Source organism: Hydra viridissima, unplaced genomic scaffold (assembly GCF_058129835.1).
Source record: "Hydra viridissima isolate aposymbiotic clone 2 unplaced genomic scaffold, HvirCarnegie_v1 scaffold_14, whole genome shotgun sequence".
NCBI classification, from domain to species: domain Eukaryota; kingdom Metazoa; phylum Cnidaria; class Hydrozoa; order Anthoathecata; family Hydridae; genus Hydra; species Hydra viridissima.
The window spans coordinates 2,069,618-2,088,546 of record NW_028324313.1 but is presented as its reverse complement, the minus strand read 5'-3'; the positions used below and the strand labels follow the sequence as shown (position 1 = coordinate 2,088,546).

The following is an 18,929-nucleotide window of genomic DNA, read 5'->3' as shown; positions in this document are numbered from 1 at the left end:
ATATTTTGTAAAATACAATGAAAATGGGCCACTGGTTATTTTTTTTTCAAAAATTTTTATTAATTACGGAGATATTGGGTCCCAAAATTTGGCCCGTTTTGAGAAAATTTTGCGCATGGAGTGCAATTGCTACTTTGAGGAGTAGTTTTAGCAACATGAATATGACAGAAACATTTCTTTTTAATTTTTTTACTAATCTGGGTAGGTTTCTACAGTAAAAGTAAAAATTCAACATGATTACATTTTCAGTTGTCTAGAAATCGTGGTCCGAAACCCCAACATTTGAACTTTTACCCTAACTTTGAGCTCTAATATCTCTTAAGGCCAATACTTGCACGTAGTTTTTTTAGATGTTTTTGAAAGACACTAAGACATACATTGATTTTTTGAAACAAAAACCATGTGCATGCAATGACCTGGGAAGGAGTAACCTGCCAAAAATCACATTTTGCGTTCAACGCGCTTTTATAGATTGCCCATAACAACTGTGGCCTTAGGTCCACCATAAACAGTATTAGTTATTTATTTTCCTTAAATATGCATCTTCCAATATATGAAAAAAAATCCATGTGCTCTGGTGATAAAAAGCCTACAGAAGTCCAAGAAGTAGCCTTATTTTGCCAATTTTTTAACTAAAAAAATACTCTAGCAACGGTATAGATATACTTAGCAACGGCTACTTTACAGCCTTATTAATTAGTAATGCTATTAAAAATTTTAACTTGATACTTTTTTATAAAGGAACTGTACAAGAGAACTTGAAAAAAAAAATTTTTTTTTAACTTTATCAATCAAAGAAAGAACCATTAAACTTCAAGATCGTTTTTTCCGTTTAAAACTGATGGGAAATACAGTTTTCTAAGAAATAAGAAAAATATATAACAAATTTATTAATGGCCGATCTGAATCTCCACGTTGTCAATATCGTCTTTTAAGAGTGAATAATCACCTTTTTCATTAGTTGGTGTTGGTGCATCAATCTTACAAACAACGTCAAGAGACGAACATTGGAGAATATTTTCTTTGGTTGGCCACTTGAAGCAGTTCTTTCCAGGTGTAACAGAATATTCCATACAAGAAACATATATATCATCATCATTGACCTAATGGTTGAGGTAAAGTAACGTCTAATCATTGCTGCTTCCTAAATATTCCTTGAAATTAGTTAATATGGTTAATAAACCAATAATTTTGTAATAGATCTCAATACACAAAAATACAATATTATAGTGTTAAAACTTCTTACATTTTTAATTATTGCAGGATACCATTGCATAAAGTATGGAACAACAATCCAATCACCAATTTGAAAATCAGCTGCTAACTCCTTTGCAATCAACTGAATATCATTGTTTAAGATGATTCTTCTTCGTTTTCAAGTGCGTCTTTCATATCAACAGTTTCATCAATCACATCATCAGTTAAGTTAACCTCTTCACAAAAAGTGGTTGCCAACCTTCCTGTTCTTTTTTGCTTACTCCATCTAAAAAATTACACTTGAAGGATAAAGGAAATTGCTAAATATTTATCTCAAGTCCCAAGAAAAGAAAAAGTCACATTTTTTAGCATACATACTTTGGGTATTTGTAAATATACAAGTTAATTTACTTGCCTACAGAATAATGATCGAATTTGTTGAGTTGTCACATATTCACATGGCTTTAACATTGTCCTCAGCTGTTGGTGAACTTGCTCTGGATTCATTTCCTTCCCAGATTCTTCTCCAGCCATAAACATCTGCATTAGCAATGTTTTTTGCTTTGAAGAATATCTAAATACTTTTCTTTTTGGTAATGCCCATCCAGTGATGGTTGTGAAGTTTTCAATCCCTTGTTTAATGATAGAATGGGATAATAGCAGGTGATCAGAAGAATTAAGGTTCGAATTTAGGTTCATTTTGTTGACATAGGAAAGTCTTGCTCTGTCTACCATAGATTTTGCCACAGATTGAGAAGTGTGGTTTTCTGAAAGTATATGCTCTGCTAATAATTCAGTATCATAAAATGATTCAGCACAACCAATTTGTGTACAAAACTTAAGAGTGTTAACACTTCTATCAACACGTTTTTTTTTGGAAACTGATGGCGCAGTATAACTTTTGCAAGTTGAACTATAGGGCTTAACAATTTGAACTGAAGAATGGAATGTCACATTAGTATAGTTCCATTTTTTACCTTTTCCAATTCGGAAGTATCTCCACATTATCATGTGATCAGAGAAAAACTGAAAAGAATGATAGCTATTAGTGCTGGGAATCAGATTTGTTCCTGATAAAGTAGAAGCTTTGGAGTCTATTGTAATTACAGCGACATCAGCATTTTGAATTCCATTGCCATAATGAAGAGCCTCATAAATATCTTCTGCAGTCAACATATTGTTTCCAGCATCAATAAAACTCCTTATGACACATTTCGCTCCTGCTGACTCTCTGTCACATTGATCTTTTCCACGTGACGGCTCATTGTAATCATACCTTTTAAGAAAGAATTGTTTTGCTTTGCAAACTTTGTAAAGAGCTTCTAAGTAGAAGTTGCCATGATAAGATGATGCATTATCTGACTTAGCATAAAGGTTTTTTAAACAAAGAAAATCATTTCGAACTTTGGTTAAAACAACATCAGCTAAACAGAGTACATCAACAAGGCTTTGCTGACATCTATAGACAGCAGTGAAATAGACTTTTTTTTCATTTGACCATTTTCATGGAAGAAGAAGACATCAACATGTAGAGTCATTCCTTTCTTTCCAAAATAATCCTTTTGGCTTTCACGGAATTTAGCTGGCAAAAAACCTGGTGCAATTGCTTCAGCAAATATCTTCTCAAGCTGCATTTTAAATTTTTCAAATTTCTTCTTAACTTTCTGTTTGGTTCCTGGGGTTAAGTCTTCTATTCGCTTTTGCTTTATCTGAAAGGACAGTGGACTTGCTCTAAATGCTTCACACAAAGAGCTAGCTGCTTTTTTTGATTCTTCGATAGTTTCATCTGAAATGATTGTTATATCTGGAACATAAATGTCATCAGCAGGAAAGCAAGACTTTATTGGTGTTGGAGCTGGTTCTAACATGTCAATATTGTTACCTGTAGAAATACTTTTTAGATGGCTGAAGCAAAATACGGCTCCAACAGGAAGTGATAAATTCTTTTCATTATAAGCAGCAAGGGTGTTCAAAGGGATGGATCTAATTTTTGGTGCTTTTTTACCGATTTGAAATTCATGTCTTAAGTGTTGACAACTGTTTGGCTGCTACCAGCCAATACCAAAAGAAAAACGATGTAGATGTAGAGCCCCACTCTAAGCATAAAAATAGTTCAAATGGTGATACCAGCATAAAACTTGGCAAAATTGTTGTTAATAACTATACAAATTGATATAGAAAAGGACCCCACTAGTCAATGTCTTAGGTTTTGAGTTATGGAGTCTCCTATTTTTAGTGGAATGGGCTTAAAGAATTTCATTTTATATAGAGGGGGCATTAAGCATAAATAATTCAAATTGTGATACCAGCTTGAAAATTTCAGGATATTGTCTAAAAACTAAAAGAATTAAAAAAAAAAAAAGAGACCTCGTTCTAAAAATATTTTTTTGGTCCTGGGGCGACCCCCAAGTTTGAACCTCTTTATTTTATATAGTGAGGGCCAATAAGTTCAAATAGTTCAAATTATTATACTGGTTTAAAATTTTCAGGAAATTCTCTATGATTTAAAAAGAAAAAAAAAAAAAAAAAAAAAGACTGTTTTAAAAATATTTGTTTGGTCCTGGGGCGAATTTGTAGTCAAAACCCCTTTATTTTATATAGTTGAAACGGTTGAAAATTTCTGGAATTTGTCTAAGAACTAAAAGAATTCAAAAAAAAAAAAAAAAGAGACACCGTTCTAAGAACATTTCTTTGATCATAGGGGGACCCCCGAATTGACTGTAAAAAAAAAAAAAAAATCTTCAAAACTTATAAAAATTAAAAGCAGAATTTAAAGAAGAATTAACTTCAAGTAAACAAATATATCATATTATATAGAAGAGTAAGGCTAAAGAAATAAAACGAAATTAAACGGGTGGATAACAGATTTATTCTATGGATGAATACTTATTGGATTTGAACAAAACTAGTTTTTTTGAGGTAAGCTCAAATTTCTTCTAAACACTGACCAGAACACTCGCATAACTCCGTGCAGCTTAATCCTGAACGTTTGCATTTGCATTGTATTCCGCAACTTTTCTTGCATCTACATTTTATCAACTCAACGCATGATTTTGATGCCTCGGGTAGAGTCATCCATAAAGGTGTCATTGCGTTATTTATTTTCTTCCAACCCCATTTACTAACGTCCGGTAAAATCTGTTGTGGCACCAAGGATTGCCCCCATATTATACTAAATAAATATTTAAACATAAAAGTTTTTTATTGGAATTTATTTCATAAGTCCATTCAACTACTAAAAAAAAACCCTTCCTTGAAATACAGCTCTTTTTAAATGCTGAAAAAGTGCATCTGTTGTTGGTGGTAACCCCTCGCTCTGCCGTGACTTTTTAGTGAAAAGCATTCTTCGGCATATGGCAAGGTCATTAGTGGAACTTGTCTTATCATAAAGTAAAATAACGTAGCGCTCAAACTGCAGAAATACATCAGTTGAAATAACTCTAGTATTTGGAGATGACAAGCTAAATAATAAAAAAAAGAGCAGTCTACAAAAACACATTTTTAAAATTTAAGACTCTTGCAAATCTAAAATTATTGCCTTTTTATAACTATATGAACATAAGTTACCTGCAAAATGCTCTTATAATTTCTTCATCTCCATTGTTCCAGAGATTCCAAGCTAGTTTTTTACCCCGCCCTGCAAAGGATGACACAGTATCACAGCCAGTGAATGCAAACCACAATGAAACAGCTTGTGCTTTTTCACCTAACTTTTGAGCATAATAATGTATGGGAAGCCAACGTTTCAGTTTTCCAACTCCAAACTCTATCCAAAGTTGTTTGATACCCGTTAATTGTTTAAAAACGGAAATTGAGATTGCAACAATATCTGTGTCAACTGTCTGAATACAAACAACTTGGTGCCCACCATCAACAGCGTTTTTAACGTGTAGCAAAATCTGAGTGTCAGCTTCCTCGTGGTTACAAGGTGAAATAGATTTTTGGTTAAAATATTTGGAATTAGATAAAACAGTTTCATCAAATGTTGTTACTAAAAGTAAGTCAAATGTCGGTACTTGTACAAAGTTTGTTGCAAGCATTTTAAACAACTCATTTTTATTTTCATCCAATCGTAAGAACTGTGACCAATTTTTCCAAATAGGAGTTGAATCAGAAACACACACTCTAACTCCATTACCACGACTATCCCTGGTCTGGGTTTTTAAACTACATTCAAAATAACAGTCAAACACAATGTCAAATCTTTGTATTTCTTTATGTTTTGCTGATGAGATATTGATTATTTTGTCTCGAAATTCAATTTCTGAATACTCCTTGAATGTCTTCGAATTTACTGGATGAAATATATGAACAATTGCTCCTCCATCTAAGACTTTTGCAGTGATACCATCAGGAGTAGTCAAAGAAGGTGCCGAATATTCTTCAAGGCATTTAAGATAATCCGATTTATTAGTTTTTCGGAGTTTGCCGTATTCAGATATTGCTGGTGGATAAGCATGATTTTCATGTCGAAAAAAATAATCTAAATCTCCATCTCTATGTTGAGATGCAACGTAAAGTGATGCGAACATTTTACATTCTTCTTTGAGCATTACTGTTTTTAACCTTCCTTTTTGAGTGGCAAGGATTTTTTTCTCTCTAAACAAGCATAAGTTATTTTTGGGGATTGTCTTATATATTGAATCACTTCCAATTGTTAAACAATTCTGAATATAACATCTGGATGACTCAATACCCATTTGCTTAGCTTTTCTTACGGATGCTTTAGCTTCTGCATCAAGTAATGTCTTTGTTGATAAATTCATGAGAATGTCTTCTTCTACTAAAAATGGATTTCCAAAATCTTTTATAACTTCAATAAACCCTGATACATGTTCTTTATAATTTTTTTCAAAGGCAGGTGTATCTTCGTGATGATTTTTCTCATCATCATCTTTTTCTTCTCCAAATCTTTCTAGAAGCTCAGCAAGTAGTGGTTCACACACCATCCACTTCATCAATGCACTTGGGTTATCTAAAATGCCAATTGAGCCACCATTTCCCTTTATGATCTTATTGTTTTGTTCATGGGCTTGATCTGTAGCCATAGACGAAAAAGGGCGTCTTGTCTTTTGAAACGCGAAAAAACCTTTGCAGAACTCGGTGTAAACCTCAGGGTGTCTATGAGGTAGCATCTTCATGTCAGAAAGAAAAATTGGAAGCCATCTAGAGTAGTGCATGTGATCTAAAGCAAACATCTAAGGAATAACTTGTTCCAAGGCACTGACAAACATATTGAAATTTCCCATTCTGAAACTCTTAACAAGCAACAAGACTATTGCTTGTAACTCCATAGCAGTAAACCAATAGTTAAATTGGGTGTATGCTGTTCTTTGTTGTTGGATCCACAGTTCAAAGGAAATTGTAGATAGTTTTTCAAATGCTTCAGTCAATAGTGAGTATAAACCAGCTAATGAAACTTGAACTGCATACCTGGAGCATTTTACTTTTCGACCAGTTAGCATAGATTCGGCTCGACCAGAAGTTGTTATACCGGCTTTAACTATGGCATCACACCAACCACTGCCTTCTAACCAATCTCCAACCAAAGATAATGAGGCCATTTCTATGTGTAACCCGCCCATCATCATTAATAATTTATCTTCACCATATAGTTCCGGGTAGTGCCACTTGTTTACCTAATGCATACACTGGTTGGTCAGCGGTTATTATGGGGACTTGATCTGGGTTGATTTTTGCTAAAACTTTTTTAACTATGTTAAAAGTTTGTCTAACCATAGATGTCGAGTTGATAGATTCATTAATAAGTGGTAACAAAACAGAAGTATGTTTTGTTTCCTGGTTATCTTTTACTGTCTTCGAATGAAAAGCTGCCCAGGATATTTTTGCTGTTTCTTCTCCTTCTGATTTTTTCTGTAAAACTTTAAATACAGCTGTCAACCATTCTCTTGATTCACTTAAAGCGTCAAAGTTTTCGAACTGGTTGAAATTGATTGTAATGGATATTCTACATATTCTACAGAATGGTACATATTCTACAGAATGGTCTTTAGTAGGCTCTATTGTAGAGTAATATGATGGTAACTCCAAAATATTTTTAGTAACTTTTCCCGAAAAATCATAATCAAACTTCTTTACAACTAGTTCTTCTTCAGCATGTTGAAATATGGATATTGATGTTCCATGAAAAGATTTGGTAGCTGTACTAGAAGTTGGGTTGTGATCAATGTTATCAATTGCTGCAATTGTAAAAACATTTTCGATAAGTGAAGGAGGACACACGATGTTATTATCATTGTAGAGTTTACATAGTTGATTGGTAAGTGTGGTTTTAATGGCATCAACTCTTGTTTGAGGTACACTAACTCCAAACTTTGCTAAATTATTTACAATGCCTTTCTTTCTTGTTTTGGAATGTATATTTAAACCAACATATAATGGAAAAGGTGGAATTCTATCTTTTTTATGACGTATATATTTTCCTTCTTGTTTGTTTGGAACTTTTTTTTTTAAACAATTGTAAAATATGAGTTGAGAAATAGTAGATGCAACTTTACTATGTGCTGAATTAATGTTAACATCTTTTACCTCTTTTCCATACAACACCATTCTAACAAAGCTTTTTAATGTGTTTGGGATTAGTTCACTATCTAAACCATTCAAAAATATTGGAACATTATCAGTATCTAGGACTTTAAAAACTTGGTTTCGCAAAATAATTGCTGCTTTTACCAAACATAAACCCTCTTCCTCGTTTGTTAAATAACAAGCATCAGAAATAGCAGTTCCCAGGTTTGCCTTAAATGTCAGCAAAACTTCTTTACCTTTTTTAAATTCTCCTAATTCTGGTACTAGGTTTAAAATTTTTACTTTTAGTCTTGTTTTTTTTTCACATTTTGAATTTATATCATAACTCTTTAAACGATTGCAAAATAATTGGTATAGTCCTAAAAGTTGAAACACAGGAATAGTTGATTCATCTTCATAGCACTGATAGATATATTCCACTATCTCTCCTAGAACAATCCCATAAACAATGTTGTTTTCACTTTTAATTACTGGTTGGTCTTTCTGTAACGAACGCAAGCGGTTATATAACTGGCTAAGACACGTTTTATGATAATGAGCCTCGGTAGCTACCAGATCACCTTCACTCAGCTTTGCAAGTAACTTAGCATCTGATAGAAGTTCAGCACAACTGGGAACCTTTTTATCTAGTTCAAGAGTCATCACTTGACTTAGACTTTTGTTATCCACCTTCTCACACAAGAAACAATTTTCTTGATAGTTGTTGGCCTGAAACTTTGACCTTGTACCATGGCTAAGGATTGGTAGTTCTTCTGTCGTGTCTAATGTCTTTCTTCGTTTAGATGCTCTCTGGTAGTGATAGTTATCAAAATTTGTATAACATTTTTTGTGATATACTGCATTGTTGTTGAAAAGCTGTTGCAGCAAATCTTCGCACTGCAGTCTGGAAGTTAAATCAGCTGACAAACTACCTGTATAAAATAAATCACAAATTTCAGCAAAATATTACTCACTAGTTTCTTTGAATAATATAAAAAAGATATGGGGCATTAAAAAAAGGCTAAACTTTGCAAAAGAGTAACAAAACAAAAGTCTGGTTTAATACTTGGGAAAGTATGAAAGCAAAACATGATTATACCTAAGATCAACTAACCTATTCTCTCTCAAAAACAAATGTCAAAAAAGATGTATTACTAAAATAAATATATTGCTATAAAATAAATATATTGCTATAAAATCAAACCCATTTCTTTGAACTTCTCTAGATAACTAAGTAATGTCTTATATCCTGTGTCTCTTGGTGGTTTTTTGGATTTAGAAGGATTAACAATTTCGCAACTATTTGATGATAGCTCTTGACATATGAAGCATTTATCCCACTCAATGGCATTATTTGTTGTTGTTGGTAATTCATAACCAGTTGCAGCATTTACAAATTTAAAACTCTTCTGAGACATTTATTAAAGTTACTTATTTTGAAAGATACGTTTACTTACGAACAAAAAACAACTTAAAATAAACATTTTTTGTTTACATACATTGTTTGCAGTAACCTAAAAAAATTTTTAAATTATGTTTGTTATAAAACTTTTACAGTATGACCACGCGCATAATTTATGTCTTTATTTCAAGCCGATTTTACACTATAAGATGAAGTTTTTTCAGTCCATTTCTAAAAAAAAAAATCTCTATAACTCAAAACCTAAGACATTTACAATTGGGGTCCTTTTCTAAATCAATTTGTATAGTTGTTAACAACAGTTTCGCCAAGTTTCATGCTGGTATCACATCTTGAACTATTTTGCTAAATATTTATGCTTAGAGCCCCCACTAAGCCACTACCAAGTTAAAGTCAACACTCGGCTCACTTTGGGAAATGTACTATTTATATTCAATAAAATTATTTGCAATTTAAAAAATTTTAAAACTTAGTCATTATTTTGGGAAAAATAAAACCAATTACATTTTCATGGTTCCATTTAAGTATTGCGAAATAGGACAGAACCTCGCTTAAAATGTTATTTTCGCGTCTTAAATTTGTATAATAACAACAAGTTTGCCATTTTTAAATGTGTTTGGAAAAGGATACTTTTTGCGATGTTTTATAATATAAAATAATAATTAAAATCTAATACGGATAAAGTATTTATATTAGCCATATATTTTGCTTTTGTATTTATGGTATTATCATATTATATTATCTTACACAACAAGTATATAAAAAATCTTTTTCAGACTGAATTTAAATATTAAAAAATGAATGCAAAATGTGGATCTGGGAAACCAACAAGAAAAAGAACGCATAATATTATAACTAGACATGAAAGTGAAAGATATGCTGGGCAACCAAACGAACTACCTGTTAGTGACCTTCCAACATATAAACAGACTATTCAATATGCTTATAAGGTCGAAAAAGAAATGATTACAACTAAAAAAATTGATTCTCCTGCCATAGTTTTAAAAGTAAGTGAAGAAATTTTAAAAATTTGGAAAAAAGTGAATCCAAATCTTCCACTTATGAAGGAAAAACCTCTAAGAAATAAGTTACAAAGAACATTTCAAAAAGTAATTGCAGCTGAACGATCTAAAGCTTCAAAACATAAAAACAGTGTTCGTTGGTTGGAAAATAACCTTTTAAAGTTGTTTGACATATCAACATGCAGATGTGAACTTCCTCTTTTAAATTGCGATGACAGGTTTGAAGTTACATTTTCAAAAAACCACAATATTAAACAATATGTTTGTTCGCACAAATTTGTGACTAAACTGTCAACAAATTTTACAGCTGTAAAGTTTTTTTATTTCTTCTCAAATTATGGCATTATATTTTATTATACATATTACCCTTTAGAAATGTTCGATGCAAGGGTTGCACTAACAAGCACTATGTATGTCTCTGTGAAGAAAGCAAACAGGTGACTTTTTTTTTTGTATAATTATTTTTTATGCTTTTTATTATTTAAATACTTTCTCTAAGCTATAAAATTTTTTTTTTTAACTTAAGGTTCCAGTTCTAGAACGAGAGTATTTAAAGGATCAAAAAGTTAAGCGAGGGCCCTTTGGAACTTGGCAGATAGGCCAAATTGATAAGAAAGAGACAGCCAAGATCGCAAGAAAAAAAAGTAAGGAGAAAATTTATTTAACAAGTGACATGGCACTTCATTCAGATAATGATTGTATCAGTGAAACTTATGATGTAGAAATAGATAATAATGATGATTATAAAAATCAAAACCATGAGTTTTTTGCAAAAACACTGTGTAAAAAAAATTACACAGATTTAACTAACATTGCCAAAGCTGCTATCAGGTTCGAAGTTAGTGACGCTGCAACATCTGCCATAGCAACTGCTACCTTGATAGACTATCAAATTATAACTCAAAATGACAGATCACAAATTATCACTGAAAAAAAGATATTTGATACTAAAAAGCGTGTTTCAACCATGATTAGTGAAAAACATAGTTCAGAAGTTTTTCATTTAAAAGTCATTGGAGTAGATAGTAAAAAAGACAAAAATACATTAGCACATATATTAGGATATGATCAATATGCAGAACCTATTATTAAAAGAACAGTAAAAGATGAACATCACTTAACTTTTACTGCAGAAAGTGGACCTTTTTCTAAGAAATATTTAACTCATATTGAAATAAAAAATGGAACAGGAATTACAATGGCAACTGAGACTCTAAAAATACTCAAAAAATACAACAGCATTAGTAGTTTGGAAGCCATTGTTCTTGATAATACTTCTGCTAATACTGGTGCAGATAATGGCTTAGTTGTGACATTAGAAAAGCTTTTAAACCGACGAATCCATTTAATAGGATGTGTACTTCACCAAAATGAGTTACCACTTCGCCATGTCATAGCTGAAGTAGATGGTAAAACTAACGATCCAAAGAAATATAAGGGCCCTATTGGTCAAAAAGCTTCTGCAAGTGATTTGCATGATTTACCAATAATTGATTTTGTTCCAATTCATTCAGAGATTGATTCCTATGTAAACTCTAATATTTTATCTGATCTTAGTACAGATCAACGTAAACTTTACGAGTACTGTATTGGAATATCTAAAGGCTTTATATCTCCAAAATATTCAATAAAAAAACCAGGACCTGTTTACCATGCCAGATGGTTAACTCTAGCTTTAAGAATAATGATGGTTTATGCAAGATCGAAGAATCCTACAGATGAGTTGTGTACAATTACAAAGTATATAGTCCAAGTATATTGCCCCATGTGGTTTGCCCATAAAAGGTCTGGACTTTATAAAGATGCTCCTAGACTTCTTCATAAGACAATAGAGCTTGTTAAAAATCAGGCAGATAATATACAGCAAATTGTTTTTCAAAATCTTCAAGGAAACTCTTATTGCTGTCTTCAAGAAAACTTTTTATATTCTATGTTGCAAGATGATGAAAAAGATATAAGGGCTCAAGCTATTAAGCAAGTTTTGCACATAAGGCAATTAAGAGAAGTAAGTCCTGAAGTCAAACCAAAAATCAAAGCAAAATTAATTATGCCTATTAACTTTAACGCTTATACATGGAGTAGTTTAGTTGATGTTTCTTTAATTGAGGTTGAACCTCCAACTTCTATCCTAATTCCATCATTTGAATTAGAGAACGCTTTGCAGACTTCTAAAAAACCTATTCTTACAGATTTACCCAACAATTCACAGTCAGTGGAAAGGTCCGTGAAGCTAGTATCAGAGGCATCAAAGATAGTTTATGGTCAAGTAAAGAGACATAATTTTATTCTAACTAAAAACCAAAGCAGAGCAGAAAATAAATGTAATTTATCTAAAACTGATTACTTTATACCTTTTTCATGAGAAAATGTTTTTTTTTTCAATTTAATTTAGATCACATACCAAAGTCAGAGGGCATCCTTGACTTGACTACTGTCAAGAATAATTTTTTTAAAAATAGCAAACCTCTCTTAAACTTAACTTTGAAATCACCCCTGTGCAAAAAAACATGTTGAACGCAGTAATTTCAGAAATAAGCGGGGGCTAAGGCAGCCAGAAACAAAATTTAAATAAAAAAATAAAGTTTTAAGGAGGGGGGGGGGGGACTCTTGCCCCTCAGCCCTCTGTTTCTATCTCAGTGTTTAAGATTATGTGGTGAATATTCATTCCATAATATTCAAATATTCTAATGGAATGAATATTTGTATCAAAGTTTGTACTGAAGTATAATAAATATTAAAAATGCCATAAAAATGAATAATTCATTGAAAACAAGAGAATACTTAAAAACTTTAAAACTATTTCCCAAAATTGCTCTTTATCCAATAGGTCTTAAATTTTCAGGATTGTCTTAGAATAATATGTACAACAAATCCCAAAGTGAGCCAATATGATCTGAGAAAAAAAGTACATTTTGGTAGTGGCTTAGCCCCCACTAATGGTACGCACATAATGAGTCATAGCGTGAAAGATAAGCTTGTAGTCGGCTTTCAATCAAGGTTTTTTCATTCCACTGGTTTGTCGGTAGAAGCTATAAAACAGTAACGTTAGATTTTCCACCTATGGAGAAAGAAATCCTGTTTCTTTTAATAAAAAAGCAAATAATACTATAATATTATTCATACCTTTAAAGCATGTAAATGATTAGTTATGTCAGCAGTTAATTCAGTAACTTGAAAGATTCCATCTTTGTTCCAACGCTTAAAGGGACCACAAGAAGTCTTCTCTTTATTAAAATATATGCATTTCTCATAAGGACTGACTTTATTCTTGCTCTCTGACATATTTTGTTTATTGATAATTATTTATTGACTAATATTAAAATAATGCAGTTTTTACTAACAAATTTTAATTCTTCTACTGAAAACTGCTGAAAAAAAATTATGTTATGTAATTCAAGTAAACCATGGTATGTACCAAGTAGTCATTAAAAAAATGCCATACTAAGTCGGCAGTCATTTCGTCCCCGCAGTATTATCTCGTTCTATCTACAAATGAAATAAATAAAATGTTCTGTTTAATATATAAAATAAACACAAATATATATATATATATATATATATATATATATATATATATATATATATATATATATATATATATATATATATATATATATATATATATATATATATATATATACAATGTTCCACCTGATATAATATATTATATTAGATTGAACATTGTATTTATTTATATATAGTTTTTATTTGTTTTTATTTTAAGTGCTATATGTATTTTTTTCAAGTTATCTTGTACAGTTTCTTTATAAAAAAGTATTATATTAAAATTTTTAATAGCAGCACTAATTGATAAGGCTGTAAAGTAGCCGTTGCTAAATATATCTATACCGTTGCTAGGGTATTTTTTTAGTTAAAAAATTGGCAAAATAAGGCTACTTCTTGGACTTCTGTAGGCTTTTTATCACCAGAGCACATGGATTTTTTTTTCATGTATTGGAAGATGCATATTTAAGGAAAATAAATAACTTATACTGTTTATGGTGGACCTAAGGCCACAGTTGTTATGGGTAATCTATCAAAGTGCGTTGAACGCAAAAAGTGATTTTTGGCAGGTTACTCCTTCCCAGGTCCTTGCATGCACATGGTTTTTGTTTCAAAAAATCAATGTATGTCTTAGTGTCTTTCAAAAACACCTAAAAAAACTACGTGCAAGTATTGGCCTTAAGAGATATTAGAGCTCAAAGTTAGGGTAAAAGTTCAAATGTTGGGGTTTCGGACCACGATTTCTAGACAACTGAAAATGTAATCATGTTGAATTTTTACTTTTACTGTAGAAACCTACCCAGATTAGTAAAAAAATTAAAAAGAAATGTTTCTGTCATATTCATGTTGCTAAAACTACTCCTCAAAGTAGCAATTGCACTCCATGCGCAAAATTTTCTCAAAACGGGCCAAATTTTGGGACCCAATATCTCCGTAATTAATAAAAATTTTTGAAAAAAAAATAACCAGTGGCCCATTTTCATTGTATTTTATAAAATATCTAAAAATGAGTACAATTTGAAGACATCACTTCCAGACTTTGCCTAGATTTCTCAGACAGTCTCTTAAGCATCATTTATTTTACGTCATTTAGGGTGGAATGCAAGAACCGAACTTCAAATTTGAAGTCGAACTTCAAACGTAAAGTGCGACTTGAGCGAATGCACAAAGCGAACTTCAACTCAAGTCAGACTTGAAAACCGCTAAAAATAGACCTTTTTCAAGTCTGACTTCAAACCAGACTTGAGAGAGCAAAAATTCCTTCCGAATGCAAGAACCCAACTTGAAATTTCAAGTCAGACTTCAAATCTCAAGTCTGACTTGAACGGAATGCAAGAAGCGAACTTGAACTGAAGTCAGACTTGAAAAACGAGAATTTTTGAATTTTCAAGTCATTTTTTCAAGTCTGCTCCAGACCAATCTTGAAACCAAACTTGAAAAAAAAAACAGACCGCCATTATCATTTTGCTGATGCGTAACAAAACTTTACTATTACTATATAACTTATTACAACCTTTGCAAGTATGAAAATGAGTTTTTAACAAGCAAAAGTAGTTACTTGGGTATATTGACGTGATTAATTAAAAAATTACATTGTGAAAGTATATATGTCAATGAATTCATTACAGAAAACTGAATATTAACATTGCGAAAACGTGTGTCTTTTAAAACATCCTGTAACTCGTATGTAATGATCCAACATGTCATATTTTGATGCCGTTAGAAATGTTTATTAGCTTTTTGAAATGTCGAACATCCTAGCATTATAAAAGGCTGTTGATTAAGGCACATTTTTGTGATACAGTATAAAAGTAAATTCCATTTAGTAATAAATAGTTGCAGTTATACAAAGAGGTGATACGTGTAAAAGGAGTAAAAGAGAGTTCATGAGAAGTAGTTACAATTACATGAAGTATTAAAAAATCTTTTTTTTAAATGTTCAAAAATGAATCGGTATGAGCTGAATTTTAGAAGAAGAAGAAGAAAAAATAAGCCAAGTCACATACCAAGGTTTATTATTGACAGAGCTAATCCTTTAGAAGTTTACCACGGTATAGAATTTAAAAGGTGCTACAGATTTTCCAATAAAAACCTTTTTAATATTAGCTAATGACATTATTAACAACAATTTTAACAATCGAGGGTGCCCTCTTTCAACTGTACAACAACTGGCTATTGCATTTCGGTTTTATGCTACTGGTTCATTCCAAGTGAGTAGATATTCAAGAAATGGTATCAGAAAATGGCACCTTCTTATTGTAGATTTTACATTACGTTTTTAAATAACAACATTTTATACCAAAAAATGATAATATACTTAAGTAACAATAAATAAACTCTCTTAGAGAATAACAGGAGATTTGGAAGAGCTGAAACTCAACTGTTTGTCCAGTGGTTTAGAACATTTCAATTCAAATGGCTAACAAAAGATATCAGTACATAAAGTTTCCAACAGAAGCTGATTCTTTGATAATTCAGCAAAAGTGATTATAAGTTTTCATGGATATCTGATTTTGCTATTTCATACAAACTTCAAACTTTTCTTAGATAAAGAAAATATTTATATTTATCAACCATTATTTAGATTTTACCAAATTCAAAAAATCCCTTTTTTTACCGAAACAAAAAGGGATTTTTTTTTTAATGTTGTTCATGTTTCAGGTGATTCTGGCTATCCTTATAAACAATATTTAATGACACCTTTTTCTAACCCAAAAATGAAAATGAAATCAGATACATTTATAGCTTGAGAAGTACACACATGTTGAATTTTGTTGTTGAATATTGTTTTGGTATATAAAAAAAAAACAATACCCTTGCCTTAACATTCCCTTAGGAACAAAACTGCAAAATTCCATAGCTATAGTAATATCCTGTTTTGTGCTTCACAACATTGCCCTTCTACAAAATGATTATTGTGGAGGCAATGAAATACAAAATAGCAATGAAGAATGTGGAGCTAAAGCATTCATTAAAGATATTTTTGCAGAAACAAAGCAAAAGTCAAATTTCAGACTTAATTTTTTTTAAAAAAATTTGTGTCTGATAATGGATAAAGGGTCTAATAACAAAAGCATTATTTTCAAATATTTATACAACATATTATTTCAAAAGAATTACATTTTGTATTTCATAATAGTATTACATATGAAAAAAACAATTTCACTAAAAAATAAAGTGATAAATTAAAACATTCCAAAAACAATTTGGATCTGATATTGTTAGAAAATAATAATCCTCACATAGAATAATTCTGTTGTGTTGCTTTTTTAAAACTTTGTGAAAATTTTAACTGTGAAAATTTTCACAAAGTTTTGTTTGTATTGTTGCTTTTTCTGGAGAGAGTTTTTTTTTTATACCATCTATTTCTATTTGTTTTTGCATTAGTTCTTTATCAAGATCATGAATTTCATTATATTGCTTTTTTGTATTTTTTTTTATTAAGAGATTTTTGTTTAACGTTAAACTTTGTTCTTTTTCATGTGTTAATGAGCAAGATGCTATCAATGGTTTTTAAAAGTTTTCTTTTCTGTTTCTATAAGTGGCCCAATAATTTCAGAAGACCTGTCTCCATATGTGATCTCTATTGACTTACATATGTAAATGGTATACTTACATATGTAAATGGTATATATATGTGTAGGTATATATATATATGTATATATATATATATATATATATATATATATATATATATATATATATATATATATATATATATATATATATATATATATATATATATACACACACATAGTATTATGTAGTATTAGTATTGAGAAAACTAATTTTGTTTAAAGTAATTTTCTCAGTATTTTTAAAAAAAACCATTATTTTCATTAAAGTATTAGTAAAAAGATAAATAAAAATACATTGTAGTATAGTATCATCCCCAAAAAGCGTCAAAATAAGATTCTGCATTTTCTAGAACATTTCCATGTATTTTAATTCAAATGGAATCTGTTAAAATGGAGAAATCAAGAGAAATTGTCTTGATCACTTAAGTGGTACATATGACCAACCGTTGTTTACCAACAACTTAGGATTTGGAACTGAAAGTGCCAAGATGAATTTATTTTTCTGATGAAAAATACATAGCAAGAACTTTTTTTTTTTTACTGTTATTAACTTTTTATTTAATCGTATATTATACAAATATCATTACACGGAATTTGTTTCAGTAAAAGGTTTTTCCCGTAAAAAAAATCCATTACCGCTATTGGTTGCGAAGTGCATTTTCCGATAAACGCCCTAAATTCAACGCCTCGACTATTTTTCAAGTTCGACTTTCTCAAGCACGAGCTTGAAATTTTCAAGTCTGACTTGACAAAGTCGAACTTGAGATTTCAAGTCGAACTTGACTCAAGTTCGGTTCTTGCATTCCACCCTTAGTTTAAGGTTTGCTTTTTTAACGAATAGTAACGAATAATGTTCGAACTTCTACTTAACTCATTTGAAATAAGTCAAATTTAAAATAATTTATATAGAGAGAGACGTGTAAAGCTCTAAGATTCCAGAAAAAAGTTTCATGCTATTTTGTTTCAACCCTTCAAGACATTGCGCAGAATTCCTATTTGATTACAACCATTAATTTTATTTTTATTAACAGATTTAAATAACAAATGAATGTATAAACATAAATTTATCACATTAAAAACATTGCTGCTTTAAACGCATTAAGTGTTTTATTCTAAAAAACTTCAGATAGTTTTATTTAAAGAATGATTTAGAGGTTGGTTACTTTTCGTTACTAATAAAAACCGAAAAACCAAATGTCGATGCTTAAAGTATTTCGAGTGACAGCGGAGTTAGTAAATCAACTTAATAAAGTCGTTTATTTTAAGTACAGCGGTTTATCTAGCAATTGTACTCAACTGTTTATTGTTAGATTCGCATTAATGATCTCCGTGCGACGCAAATTTGGTTGCGATAAAGTTTCTTTGAATCAGCTTGCTTAATAAAACTCTTTTAAGCATGAAAACAATACGCCACTAAGTTGTTAACAAATCAACGGTTTAATACAAAAAGACCAAAACCTAGCAATTAAGATAAAAGGAAAAGGTTAGTTTTGCTCACATTGTCCTTAGGGGAAAAATATATACAAAAATTAAAAGTTTATTTAAAAGATATCGCAAGAGTTTAAAAAATGGTTGTTATTTGAAAAAAGATAACTTGCTCTAAACAATAAAAGCTGTAAAACAGAAAAATTTTAAATCCTGGAAAAAGTATCTGAAATTATCTAAAAATAAGTTAAGGGG

The 18,929-nt window shown here is 30.9% G+C and overlaps 2 protein-coding genes and 2 pseudogenes across 4 annotated transcripts; 1 reads left to right on the top strand and 3 right to left on the bottom strand.

The window, feature by feature from the left end:
* Positions 1-806: 806 nt before the first annotated feature.
* On the bottom strand, positions 807-2,421 carry LOC149878774 (uncharacterized; annotated as a pseudogene). The gene is made up of 3 exons (XR_016446801.1): positions 1,613-2,421; positions 1,247-1,483; positions 807-1,103 (listed from the first exon to the last, which is right to left on the bottom strand). The product of XR_016446801.1 is annotated as an uncharacterized LOC149878774 (transcript).
* A 200-nt stretch (positions 2,422-2,621) lies between these two features.
* LOC149878773 (uncharacterized) lies at positions 2,622-4,302 on the bottom strand. Its single transcript, XM_090071217.1, has 2 exons — positions 4,146-4,302; positions 2,622-3,293 (listed from the first exon to the last, which is right to left on the bottom strand). Exon 2 carries the CDS (start codon positions 3,063-3,065, stop codon positions 2,622-2,624), a length of 444 nt encoding a protein of 147 aa, XP_089927343.1. The 5' UTR covers positions 3,066-3,293; positions 4,146-4,302.
* LOC149878771 (uncharacterized) lies at positions 4,294-13,601 on the bottom strand (annotated as a pseudogene). Its single transcript, XR_016446800.1, has 3 exons — positions 13,291-13,601; positions 4,765-8,657; positions 4,294-4,658 (listed from the first exon to the last, which is right to left on the bottom strand). The product of XR_016446800.1 is annotated as an uncharacterized LOC149878771 (transcript).
* On the top strand, positions 9,760-12,748 carry LOC149878772 (uncharacterized). Its single transcript, XM_090071216.1, has 3 exons — positions 9,760-10,385; positions 10,541-10,604; positions 10,694-12,748. Exons 1-3 carry the CDS (start codon positions 9,943-9,945, stop codon positions 12,527-12,529), a joined length of 2,343 nt encoding a protein of 780 aa, XP_089927342.1. The 5' UTR covers positions 9,760-9,942; the 3' UTR covers positions 12,530-12,748.
* Positions 13,602-18,929: the final 5,328 nt, after the last annotated feature.